Below are 13360 nucleotides of genomic sequence, written 5' to 3'. Positions count from 1 at the left end.
AATTAAAAACATTATCTATTTAAGAACAAAATTAGAAATTTTAAACATCACTTATAAAATAAGAGAGGGGGTAGTTTAAAGGTAAATGAAATTGGAAGTAATTGTTGTAGTTTCCAACGATTACTATTTTTCTTTAGTTACCCACAAAAGTTGACTTGTGACGTCTAATGAATCTGAACTCGAGCTACAAAGACTTTAACGGAGAGTAAGATAACTGAGATTGGAACCATTTTCATAGAGATGAAGGCACCTAAGAAATTTATTACATTCTTTGAAGGTAGCTTTACATAGAAACAAACTATTATCCACGAAAAGAAGATGTTGAATTGATCGGGCAGTTTGGCGTAAGGCCGGTGCATTCCGGGTAGGCGGCCATCTTGCTCCGTTTTATTCATTATATGCACTAATGTTTTAGCGCAAAAATAAAGAGAAGAGACGAGAGCGGGGCGCCTTGTCGAATACCCCTCTGGTTTAATATATCCATAGGATGATCCGTCAATGAGTACAGAATATGAGACCGATCGTACACAGCTCATTATCCATTGGACCAATCATATATAAAAGCCCAAGCGTACAAGCAGTTCTTTCAAAAAATTCCATTCCACTCTATCTTCCGCCTTTGACATGTCGGTTTTAATGGCTATGAATTCTTCATCGCATCCTGTAAAGCATGAACAATTTCTTGAGCGAGAAGAGCGTTATCCAATATGAGTCTTTTCGAAACAAAGGCTCTATGAGCGTCCGACACTATCATGGATAAAAAATCTTTTCAACCTAGTGCATAGCACCTTGGAGACAATATATATATATTACTTTTTGACTTTAAAAGATTATAAAAAACTAATCAACAAGATTATATAAAACTCTCTAGCAATAGTTTCTGATGATGAAGCACTTCAATTTCATTACGATTGTTTTATGGCGTTTCAGCTACTTGCCTTTAAGAAAATACCTAAGGTATTGTCCTGGTAATCATGGTTAATTAATAGATAGGTAGTTTTGTGTACTAGGTATTTTTGTTATGTTACTGTTGGATTTTGAAGTCATCGATCAACTCACTTCCTTATTCTCTAATATTTTTTTGGGGAAGGCTTCTCTAAATTCTCACATTTGTTTTTATCTGGTTTGCTTCAGTTGCGAGATCTGTCTTTGGCTAACATTGGTTCGGTTCACAAGAGTTCTGATCTCCGGAGGAGATTGTCGGTGCTTTCTCTTGAAGATTTAAGGGATGTTGTCTGCTCAAAGGTATACATCTGGAAAGCTTATTCTTGTAGGTTCACATGTGAAAATATTAACTTTGCACATCTAAATACAAACTCTGCATTGGAATTCAGGATATCATTATAGAATCTTGCTAAGGCAATTCTATGATGATCATATCTTTTCTGCCCCTTTCATTTTGCTAAGGGTCTTATAGTTGTGAGCTTTCAGTGAATATCATCCGCAAAATGGTTAGCAAAATCACAATACAAAGTCTAAGTTGACATGCTAAAAGATCTATGGGTTGACACAAATGTAGACGTTATATATCTACTTGTGTGAATTCCCATTACAGTATTACATAGAGTAGCGTGAGAAATCAGTGAAGAGATGTATTTGTGCCAGTGGAGATTAGAAAGGAAATATCACTACAAGAAAAATGGCTTTTCGTAGCATCCGAATAACGCTATCTAACTATTCCATAGCGTTTTGACAAGCGCTATATCTGCGCCCGTCATAATAGGTCAGACACTTTAGATAGCGGTTTTTGTATTTGCTATCTAAATTCAAATATTAATAGCAGATTTATATATGCTATTGTATACTTTACAATAACACTTCAATTTTGTTATCAAAACTATTATTCATAATATATGGATTTGAATTTTGAATTTAAATTTTATTAATAAGAGCTTTAATATCATTTTTACAAAGACCCAAAATAGTCAATAATTGTAATAATAATAATTCTTAATAAGAAACCAAAAAGATCTGTATTTAATTAAGAACAACAATACATATCATAATTGTTTTCTATTTGGAAACGTCTAAAGATACATATATTCACCAAGGTGTATTCACAATCTTGATTTCTCTAGTTGACATCACCATTTAACAAAAAGCCCCTGTAAAACCAATTCATTACACATGGTCAAGGCACTAAACCAACAAAACAACTGCGAACAAACATTAGAAGTTAAGAAAGTATATACCTTTATCAATTTTTTTGCCATCAACAGCTTATCGACAACAAAAATATCCTTGAACAAGATGATATTGCTAGCCATCTGCAAACGTGGAAGTCCAAACGGTAATTAATATCTTAATTCCTTGATAAAATCTCAACACGACCATAAAAAAAAAACAAGAACAATATGACCATAAAATTAAATGAAGAAGCCGAAAACTCTGAAACCGACCCATAAGAAACCAATCGCAGAGAAATGTAAAGGGTTATATGGTGATGATGATAGCCTATATCAAAAGCGAGTAAAAGGGATAAATAACGCTTCTCAATCACTGTAAACAAAGCTTCTCAATCACTGATAATGTTAGGGATTTTAGATCTGGAATTAGAGAAATAGCAAACCTGAAATTCACGGTTGGTGAGAGGTAAGGAATAGGAGCCATCTGAGTAATCAATTGAACATTTGGGAAAAAGCATTTTCTGTGTCGTGTTGCTCCATGTATTCGGAGAGAGCGAAGCTGGTTGGTTAATGGGAGCTCTGGCTTTGACAAGGATGATGACAGATCTAGGTTGTTAGATCCAGAAAACAAAATTGCGAGCAAAGTATTGAACATCGATTGGAGCAGTCCTTGTTGAGAGGCAAGATCTAGGGTTTGGTTGTAGACTCAGATTGGAAATCCTTGCTCGGCGGCGAGGTTTTGTGATAAGCGATGGATGCGAGAGGTTAGGGTTTTAGGAGGAAGGATACTAAGATACAGTGAAAGAAGAGAGAAGGAGAGGAGAACAAAAGTCGAAAGAGAGAGCAAATAGGAACGAAAGAACTAGAGAGCAAACAAAAGGGAAAACGAAGAAATATCTAAAATCAAACAAAGGGGAAGAATGTCAAAGGTTATAGAGCAAAAGGGAAAAAAATTAGGTCAAATAAACTTTTAATTGGAGCCCATATTTTAGTCTTTTTCGTTGGAGCCCAAGTTTCTAAGGGCGGCATTGAATAATTTTATTTTCCGCTAACTCTTCTTTAGCGTTTCAATATGATATGTGCTATTACAGACCATGTTTACAAAATTAAAAAACTCAAAAAATTATACGAGAAGATATCATAGCGTTTGTAAATTTAAAACGCTATCGAAAAGTTAGAGGTAAGTCAACGATAGCATAACTATATAAAACGTTATCTTTCAATGCTATTAAAAATCAATATTCTTATGTAACTGTATTTGCTTCTTGCTGTGCTAATTTTAGTTTTTTTTTTTAAATATACTTTTGTTTGCCTTAGAAATTCACATATGACAATTATGTTCTCATTTTCATTTGCTTTTGTGCAGCTCAAACTGGTTTCAAGACATGATTATTGGGCAGATAGTAAGGATTTTCTGACTGAGGTCGTCGTCTCCACTACAGGAAACTTAGGTATTGATAGCAGTGAATTATAGCGTTTAGTGATGTTTTGCTATGTTTAAGTTTTTAATAGCGTTTCAAAATTTATAAACGCTATGGATCATAAACCTAAATCAATTAAATAGTGACGCTTAGAATATATAGCAGAATTTTTTAAAAACGCTGTATAATGTGAGAGCGGCAAAAACTTATTAGTTGGATTTTTGGCTCTCAATACATAGAAATTTTTGGCTCTTAACACTTCGAAATTTTTGGCTCTTAACACTTAGAAATATTTTTCATTCCCTCTCTCGTTTTCCCTCTCAATACTCTTTCATCTTCCTCCACTCTCCTTTTCACTATCTGTTCTCAATCTCCCTCTGGTTTCTCATCGACATTGATTTGTAAAGCTATTCTTCTATTCTCGCTGCTGTGTTCGTGCATGTTTACATCTGTCTCCTAAACGACTGAAGAAAAAGTTTTCGATTGAAGGTTTGTTTTTTGGTTCTACAAGAGATTTTCGATAAAAGAGAGAATTTCTTTAGGGTTTTGATTTTGGGCTAATTTCTTAGGGTTTTCGCATCAATTGGGGTTTCGATTTGGGGTTAATTTCTTAGGGCTTTTGTTTGTTTCAATTAGGGTTTCGATTTGGGGTTAAATTCTTAGGGGTTTTGTTTGTTTTAGTGTTTCGATTTATGTTTCGATTTAGGTTTATGATTTCTTTTTGTGTTGTCTGATTTGCTTATGTACCTTTGTCTGGGAGCTGTTGCGGTTTTGTAACATGGACAAGGCTTGGGTTTGGCTTCCGAGGTATGATTTCTTTCTATGTCTTATTTGTATATGTATTTTACTTTTGGTCAGAATCTAATGCTAATCTAACTTTGTTACAGGGCAAGCGTTGAGTATGAGGAAGGTGCACGTGCTTTTGTGTATGCATCAGCAAAGAGGTTGGGTAATCCTCTGCAGTTGTTTTGTCCTTGTATCGATTGCCGGAATGTGTGCCATGAAGATATAAACACAATAGTGGATCATTTGGTAATTAGAGGAATGGATCAGAAGTACAAGAGGAATTCTTGTTGGAGTATTCATGGAGAGACACGGAATGAGAAGACAGTTGATGATCAACATGCTGAGTTAGAAGCCTATGAGTTGTTTAGGTCTGCCTTCTTTGACAATGAAGACCAGTCAAAGAATAAGAATGGAGAAGAGCCTGAAGTGGTTGAATGTGAAGAAGAATCTGAGTTTAAGAAGAAATTAGAGGATGCAGAAACGCCTCTGTACTCGAGCTGCCCAAACTACACCAAAGTTGCAGCAATCATGGGTCTTTACCGCATTAAAGTTAAGAGTGGGATTTCAGAGAATTATTTTGATCAGCTTTTGAATATGGTTCATGACATGCTTCCTGATGGTAATGTGCTTCCAACAACCACATCTGAGGTCAAGAAATTCTTGAAGATCTTTGGTTTTGGTTATGATGTTATACATGCTTGTAAGAATGATTGTATTCTTTACCGAAAGCAGTACGAGGAGCTGAGTAGCTGTCCAAGATGTGGTGCTTCAAGATGGGAAATTGATAAGCATTCTGGTGAGACAAAGAATGGGATTCCATCAAAGGTACTCAGGTATTTCCCTATCAAAGAAAGATTCAAGAGGATGTTTAGATCGAAGATAATGGCTAAGAATTTGCAATGACATTTCAGTAATGCTTCTGAAGATGGAACAATGCGACACCCTGTGGACTCATTGACTTGGGCACAAGTCAATGTTAAATGGCTAGAATTTGCTGCAGACCCCAGAAACCTTCGACTTGGTATATCTACAGATGGGATGAATCCGTTTGCTATCCAGAACACCAAGTATAGCACATGGCCAATGTTCTTAGTCAACTATAATATGCCTCCAACTATGTGTATGAAGTCAGAAAACATAATGGTAACCCTTCTGATTCCTGGACCAACTGCACCGAGTAACAACATCGATGTTTATCTTGCTCCTTTGATTGATGATCTGAATGAATTGTGGAATGAAGGTATCCAGGTATATGACTCATTATCCCAGCAGAATTTCACACTTAGAGCTATACTATTGTGGAGTATCAGCGATTATCCAGGTTTGGGAACTTTGGCTGGTTGTAAGGTAAAAGGTAAACAAGCATGTAATGTATGTGGAAAGGATACTCCTTTTAGATGGCTGAAGTTTAGTCGAAAGCACGTCTATTTGGGCAATAGGAAACGACTTAGGCCTGGGCATCCTTACCGACGCCGAAGAATTTGGTTTGACAATACAATAGAAGAAGGGACTGCTAATAGAGTTCAAACAGGAGCTGAGATTTTTGAGCTGCTTAGGGACTTCAAGAATGAATTCGGGAAACTTTTGGAGAAGAAGAAGAAAAGGAAAAGATTAGATATTGGTGAAGAGGAGGAGCTTACCCATGAAGAATATGAAGAAGATGCTGACCAATGGAGGTGGAAGAAACGGTCTATACTATTTGAATTAGCTTACTGGAAGGTTAGTTCTCTGTCAACATTAATGTGTCAAGTAACTTTAAAATTCTTATAATTTTCTAACCATTATTTCTTGTTTTGTTTGACGTGTTAGGATATGCCGGTCCGTCACAACATCGACGTTATGCATGTAGAAAAGAATGTGTCTGACGCCATTCTTTCTCTTTTGATGCACAATGCTAAATCAAAAGATGGTTTGAAAGCAAGACAAGATTTGGAAGATATAGGGATTCGAAAAAACTTACACGCTGAGCAACGTGGGAAGAAAACATATTTGCCTCCTGCTGCTTATTGGTTGAGCAAGGAAGAGAAGAAGATATTTTGTAAGAGTCTATCCGAATTCAGAGGACCAGATGGCTACTGTGCAAATATCGCCAATTGTGTCTCACTTGATCCTCCTCTAATTGGTGGTTTGAAGTCTCATGATCATCATGTTCTTCTGCAAAACTTGTTACCTGTTGCATTGCGAGGATTGCTGCCCAAAGGACCGAGGACTGTAGTTACTAGATTATGCAACTTCTTTAGTAGACTATGTCAGCGTGTAATTGATCCGGAGAAGCTTATAACTTTGGAGTCTGAGCTTGTTGAGACGATGTGCCAAATGGAAAGGTTTTTTCCTCCTTCTCTTTTTGATATAATGTTCCATCTCCCTATACACCTAGCAAGAGAGACACGTTTGGGTGGACCGGTACACTTTAGATGGATGTATCCATTTGAAAGGTAAAGAGCTTTCTTTTTTATCTCTTTTGATATTACATTTTTTTGTTATAAAATATCTGACATAGTTGTTATTTGATTGATACTTAGGTACATGAAAACACTAAAGTCGTATGTCAAGAACTATGCAAGGCCAGAAGCATGTATGGCAGATGGATATTTGGCAGCTGAATGTATTGGTTTTTGCTTGGAGTTTCTCCAGTCATCTGTACCAGTTCTAGAGTCTGCAAATCGTAATGAAGATGTTGATTTAGATGAGAATATACTTGAAGGGCGTCCAATTCTTAAGGCTAAAGATGTTACATTATCTGATAAAGAGTGTGACATTGCTCACAGATATGTGTTAATGAATACGGCAGTGATAAATCCATATGTTGAGTAAGTTATCTTTGTAAACTAATAATTGTTACTTACTTTGACTTGCTGATGAAATACTCTTTATTATTGTAAGTTATCTTCAAATCATTGTTCTTGAACTATCATTGCTTTTTAACTGTTCTTTTTCTTTTTCTATCAGAAACCACATGATGGTGTCTCTAATTCTGAGGTTAGTGATCTTTCCAAAGGAGGACCTAGGTGTCAGATTTTGGACTGGTGTTCACCTGATGATGTTATCATTGGAGAAGGAGAATTCTGCTCAGCTGAACAAAATTACAAGATTGGACGCATTCCACTTGGTCGTAATGCATGTGCTATTTTGGTTAAGTCAGTTATAGATGCAGAAGCATCTGTTTGGAGGCCTACGACAACTGTTACCACACTTGGCCAAGCTGTTGGAACAAAAATTGCATGGCAACTTGATAAGCTCATTTTGGACAATGATCTGAACTCTCCACCAAATAAGACTGTTGCTTCATCGGTAAGATTTAATATTCTAGTACTGTTGGTTATGTTTTTTTAGCATAACATGTAGTTGAACATGTTAATAACTAATGTACTGTTGGTTTTGTTTTTCGTACATTGCTCCATAGGCTGCAGATGCAGAAGATTATGACCCATGGCCAATCCATAATAGCCAAAATGCTAATATAGAAGCAAGCAAGGATAGAACGAGTTCAAAAAGGCAGTCTCCTGGGGTAAGACTCTAAATCTTCTCAGTTTTAAAAATGATATGCTGGATTGTTGTTGAAATATTGGACTTGTGATAATATTTCTGGAATTTTATTAGTTACTGAATGATTTGTTGTTGGAATGGACTTGTGATTAAGTGTCTGAAATTTTTCTGTTGTAGAGTGTTAGTAACAGCTCTAACAACAGCAAGAATGAGAAAAAGAAGTGCATCCTCTTGGATTGCAATGGATCAGGAAAAAAGGTTGCAGAAGGTCGAGTTTTATCATCAAATCCAGAAGATAGAGTTCATCATGTCCCCTTGGGTCTTAATGCAAGCAAGGTATGGGTTGATGTCCCTACCATTGATGAAGCACCAGTTTGGAGAGCAAATTCAGAAATTAAAATCATTGCTGATGCTTTGGGTAGTATAATAGCTTGGCCAAATGACAAACTCGTTTACATTTGAACTTGTGTTTGTGTTCAGTATGACTATACTTTGTTATTGGATTGAAAAATGTATTTTGGTTATTATGAAACATCTTCAGGTTTATGAATTCATTACAGAGGTCCACATTAAGAACAATAGATAACATCTCAATTTATAGCAAACCAAAAAAATGCTACAATATAAGTATCAATTATGACGTAAAATGAAATAAATTATAACATAATTACAATGCTATTGTAAACTATACAATTGCATATATTAAAATGCTATATTAAAAAGAACTACAGTAGCATAACTGAAAACCGCTATGATAGGTCCTTTACCTTTTGTCGCGGTCGATGATATAGCGTTTCTAAATACGCTACTCTAGCGATAAATAGCGTTTTCTGGACGTTATCAATTCCTGATTTTCCTGTAGTGCTCCTCTTTTGAGAAGCAACAGTCTCAGAAAGAAGCAATAAACGCTCTGCCTTTGTACCCAAATGAGCAAATCATGTGGGATGAAAGTGTGATTCCAGCATTAACTATTCTGGGGAAGGTTGCCTTGCTCTTTCAAAGCTTAATCTTCAGTTTCTAACACTCCATGATTATCTCCTTAGAAACTTCAACCTCTTCCGTCTAGAATCCACCTATCAGATTCGTGAAGATATACAAGAAGCTGTACCACAACTTCTTGCACAAATGGCGGTTCCTATTAATGATTTCAAAATCGCTCAGGTGAAACAGCCTAATATTGGAGAAGAAAAGCCTTCGGCTGTGACTGCAGAAGTTACTTTCAGTATTAAGAGTTACAGAACGCAGATAAGATCTGAATGGAATTCCCTTAAAGAGCATGACATTGTTTTTGCTTTGTATACGCCCTTCATTTGAGCTATTAAGTCCTGAGGAAGCTGATAAAGTTACAGTTCCACAGAGGCTCGGGCTTCAGTATGTTCGTGTTTGTGAAATCATCGATATCCGCGATGAGGAGGGTAATTTGATGAATGGAAGCCCCCAAAAGGTGAAATGAGGACTGCGACTGTCGCTTTAGATACTGCACAGTGTCATTTAGATGTTACAGAAATTGCTGAAAAGGTGCTGAGGATGTGTATAGCACATTTAATGTGCTAATGAGGAAGCCAAAGGAGAACAACTTCAAGGCTATTCTGGAATCTATCAGAGATCTCATGAATGAATATTGTATTGTGCCGGAGTGGTTGCATAATGTTTTTCTTGGGTATGGCAACCCTTCTGCTGCACAGTGGCCTAATATGCCAAACCTGTTGGAAACAGTGGACTTCAAAGATACTTTCCTTAATGCAAATCATCTCAGTGAAAGTTTTCCAGATTATGAGGTTAGTAATTATATTCTTTTGTATATGATGTGATCTGGAACACTAGAACTGGTTCATTTTCCATGTCTCTAATAATTTGTGCATATTAGGTATCTTTCATCAATGCTGAAGGTGCTGAAGCTCTGGATCCAAGTCCTCCGTTCCGAATCACTCTTCCAAAGACACTAAAAGGAAATGCTGCTATTTCTGGAAACAAGATATCTGAAGTCAATTCAGCAGACAATGTTAATATGGTGGATGCTTCCCCGAAGGAGAAACTTATTGTTGAGGCATATACCTCAACCGGACCCAGGGCGTTATCCTCAGGACCAGCCGAAGCAGAACTCAGTTAAATTTACACCTACGCAGGTTCTACTTATTTCTACATCTTAAGTGCAGTATGCTAATTTGCTTTTTATATAATTGTGCTGTGCTATACTCGTCAACTTTTTGTTATTCTTTTTTTTCTTTTCTTGAATGATGACAAATTTATTATCTTAGAATCTTTACTACCTTTACAGAAGAGTCATGTCATACAAGAATACTATTCATCATCTTTATGTCGCCTTATTGTGTTGGGTACCTGACACTTATAACCCATGTAAAATTTGCACATGTTATCTCCATTGTAAAGTAAATCATTTGGTCATTGATCGGGTGTCAATATTGTTCCCACACAATTATATTTTATTTGGAGAAAGTTTTACCTAATGTTCAAAAGCACTTTTCTCCCTCATGATGGTTTGGATGAGAATGAGAAAATATACCAAAACATTTGGTTTGGATTCAAATTTTGGATATTTGTTGCAGGTTGTCACTAAACCATGTCCATGCCTACTATTTTCCTGCAGGTTGGAGCAATTATCTCTGGTATTCAGCCTGGGCTAACTATGGTGGTTGGTCCACCAGGTACCGGAAAGACTGATACAACAGGCAAATTTTGAATGTTTTATACCACAACTGTCCTTCTCGGAGGACCTTAACAATCACTCATTCAAATCAGGCTTTGAATGATCTTTTTGAGAAGATAATGGGGGTACTATTGGCATCTTCTTTGCTTTTGTTATTATGTGGAGTCATGTTTAATGTTCTACATGTTTGACGGAGTTCTGAGAGTCAAATGCTACATGGATTTCTTTTTTTCAGAGGGATGTACAAGCGCGGTATCTACTGCGTTTAGGTCAAGGTGAACAAGAGCTTGCTACTGATCTTGACTTTAGCAGACAAGGCCGTGTCATTGCCATGCTTGTTCGGCGTCTGGAACTGCTCAATGAGGTTGAGAGACTAGCAAGATCTCTTCAGCTTCCAGAGGATGTAGGATATACTTGTGAAACAGCTGGGTATTTCTGGTTGCTTCATATATGCTCGCGCTGGGAGCTATTTCTCGCTGCTTGTGCAGGACATGAAGACAAACAATCTTTTGTTCGAGATGGCTTCCCGTTCAAAGATTTCTTCTCAGACACCCCTAAACCTGTATTTAGTGGGGAGTCATTTGAGAAAGACATGAGGGCAGCTAAAGGTTGTTTCTCTCATATCAAGACTGTGTTCCAAGAGCTAGAAGAGTGTAGGGCCTTTGAACTACTCAAGTCAACTGCTGATAGAGCAAATTATCTGATGACCAAACAAGCAAAGATTGTAGCAATGATGTGTACTCATGCGGCATTAAAGAGGAGAGATTTTCTTCAGTTAGGGTTCAAATATGATAACTCATTGATGGAAGATAGTGCTCAAATTTTGGAAATTGAGACTTTCATACCAATGTTGCTTCAGAGGCAAGAAGATGGTGGTCATGCACGACTCAAGCGCTGTATATTGATTGGTGATCACCACCAGCTGCCTCCCGTGGTGAAGAATATGGCTTTCCAGAGAAAGATAGTCACATGGATCAGTGTTTGTTTACGAGGTTTGTTCGTCTTGGTATTCCTTATATTGAGCTCAATGCTCAAGGTAGAGCCAGGCCAAGCTTAGCCAAACTCTACAACTGGAGATACAGGGATTTAGGAGACCTTTCCATTGTTAAGAAAGCACCCATCTTCCAGAGAGCAAATACTGGATTCTCATATGAATATCAGTTGGTGAATGTGCCTGACTATGAGGGGAAAGGAGAATTGACACCATCTCCATGGGTTTATCAAAATCAGGGAGAAGCTGAATGTATCGTCAGTGTCTATATATACATGAGATTGTTAGGATATCCTGTGAATAAGATATCAATATTGACAACATTTAATGGTCAGAAGCTCTTAATCTGTGATGTTATCAACCGTCGATGTGTTCCCTATCCATTCATTGGCCCTCCGAGCAAGGTAAAATATCCGACTCAAGTATTTTTATTAGTTGTTGATATGATATGGACTGTATTGGGATCTACCTGTAGGAAGAAGAGATAGTACATTATGTGCATATAATAAAAGACATTTCGTTTTGGTTTCGATCTAGGCATTTTGGTTGCAATTTTGGTTTTTTGGTATGCAATGCCCCCACCCTAAGAAAGTTATCTCAGAGTTAGTTATGTGTTTTGACTGTTCTAATTTTGTTTCCTCAGGTGACTACAGTGGACAACAGAATGATTTTATATTGCTCTCTCTTGTACGGACACGCTTTGTAGGTCATCTACGTGATGTAAGAAGGTTGGTAGTTGCAATGTCACGTGCTCGGCTCGGTTTGTATGTGTTCTGCCGCTGTTCTCTATTTGAACAGTGCTATGAGCTGCAACCAACATTTCAACTACTTCTTCAAAGACCCGAGCGGCTCAGACTCAATTAGTGCTGTCGAGAAAGTTGGAAATCCTTATCTCGTTCATGATGTTGAAGAGCTGGCACACATAGTTCACGATAGGATGAACCAGTTCTACCAGGTAACGACACAATCTACTTGCTTGGATAACTAAAGTTTTGTTTTTTAATTTGGAAACTGATTTGTTTCATGCATTGGTTAGGCACAAGGAGTGTAGGAGCGATACAAGAACAACATGCCACAGACGGAAGATGGTAATCACGACATGGAGAGTGATTCAGTAGTAGGAGCTGTAGACGGTGATGAATCTGAGAGAAATATGCAGCAGCTAAACCAAGCTCTAGACATAGACGGTGAATTATCGAAGGAGGTGGACAATAATGGATTTAGCAGTGAGAATGGAAAGGCTGATGAGAAAAATTAGGACAAATCAAACTGGGAATAGCAAATTTATTCACTCGGAGGGTGAGAAAAAGTGAGTTAATGTTTGAAACATGAGAGAGTTTGTTGCTACTGTAAGAAATTTTTACTGAGTTTGAGTAAATTCTATATAATTCAATTCAGGAGGAAAAAGGTAGCATATACTGAGTTTTCAAGCTGTCTTATCCTTCTTCTTTGGTACGTGATTTTGAGTAAAGTAGTAATGTGTCTTATTAATCATCCAAAACAAGGTTGAGCTCAGCTAACGACGAGTCAGAGAGGATAGTCGTGACACAAAAGGTAATATCAGTCTTTTACATACGCTAAGTCTTTTCGCTCCAAAGACCAGACTAAAGCAAAGCAGAGGTGATGATGATCTGTGTGAGCCGTTTTTGACTCATTTGTTTTTTTTTTGTTATGTAGATTTTGAAAACATAATTAAAAACAGGGATTTGATTTGATTTAAAAATGCAAGAATCAAGAGAAATTTGATTATTTTTCAAACAATTCTAACTGGAGTTGGGATACAATGCATCTCTATACTATTAAAAGAGAAGTACAAATGAAAATGGGTCAGATCAAAATCAGAAAATTGACCCGAAATTCTGAAATTGGATCTTTGAAATTT

At 37.0% G+C, this 13360-nt stretch overlaps 1 protein-coding gene across 1 annotated transcript; it reads left to right on the top strand.

The window, feature by feature from the left end:
- The first annotated feature begins 240 nt into the window (after nt 1-240).
- On the top strand, nt 241-12736 carry LOC9315095 (intron-binding protein aquarius). The gene is given in 18 exon segments (XM_021029002.1): nt 241-277; nt 872-957; nt 1135-1245; nt 3493-3555; nt 8682-8778; nt 8781-9099; nt 9101-9237; nt 9240-9329; nt 9332-9597; nt 9687-9875; nt 9877-9945; nt 10428-10506; nt 10509-10612; nt 10723-11442; nt 11445-11924; nt 12127-12338; nt 12340-12433; nt 12515-12736. Coding segments are annotated over 18 exon segments (3375 nt in total).
- Nucleotides 12737-13360: the final 624 nt, after the last annotated feature.

This window comes from Arabidopsis lyrata (genome assembly GCF_000004255.2).
Source record: "Arabidopsis lyrata subsp. lyrata unplaced genomic scaffold ARALYscaffold_4, whole genome shotgun sequence".
Classification (NCBI taxonomy): Eukaryota; Viridiplantae; Streptophyta; class Magnoliopsida; order Brassicales; family Brassicaceae; genus Arabidopsis; species Arabidopsis lyrata.
Note: the sequence above shows the minus strand (reverse complement) of the source record. Positions and strands in the feature narration are given on the sequence as shown.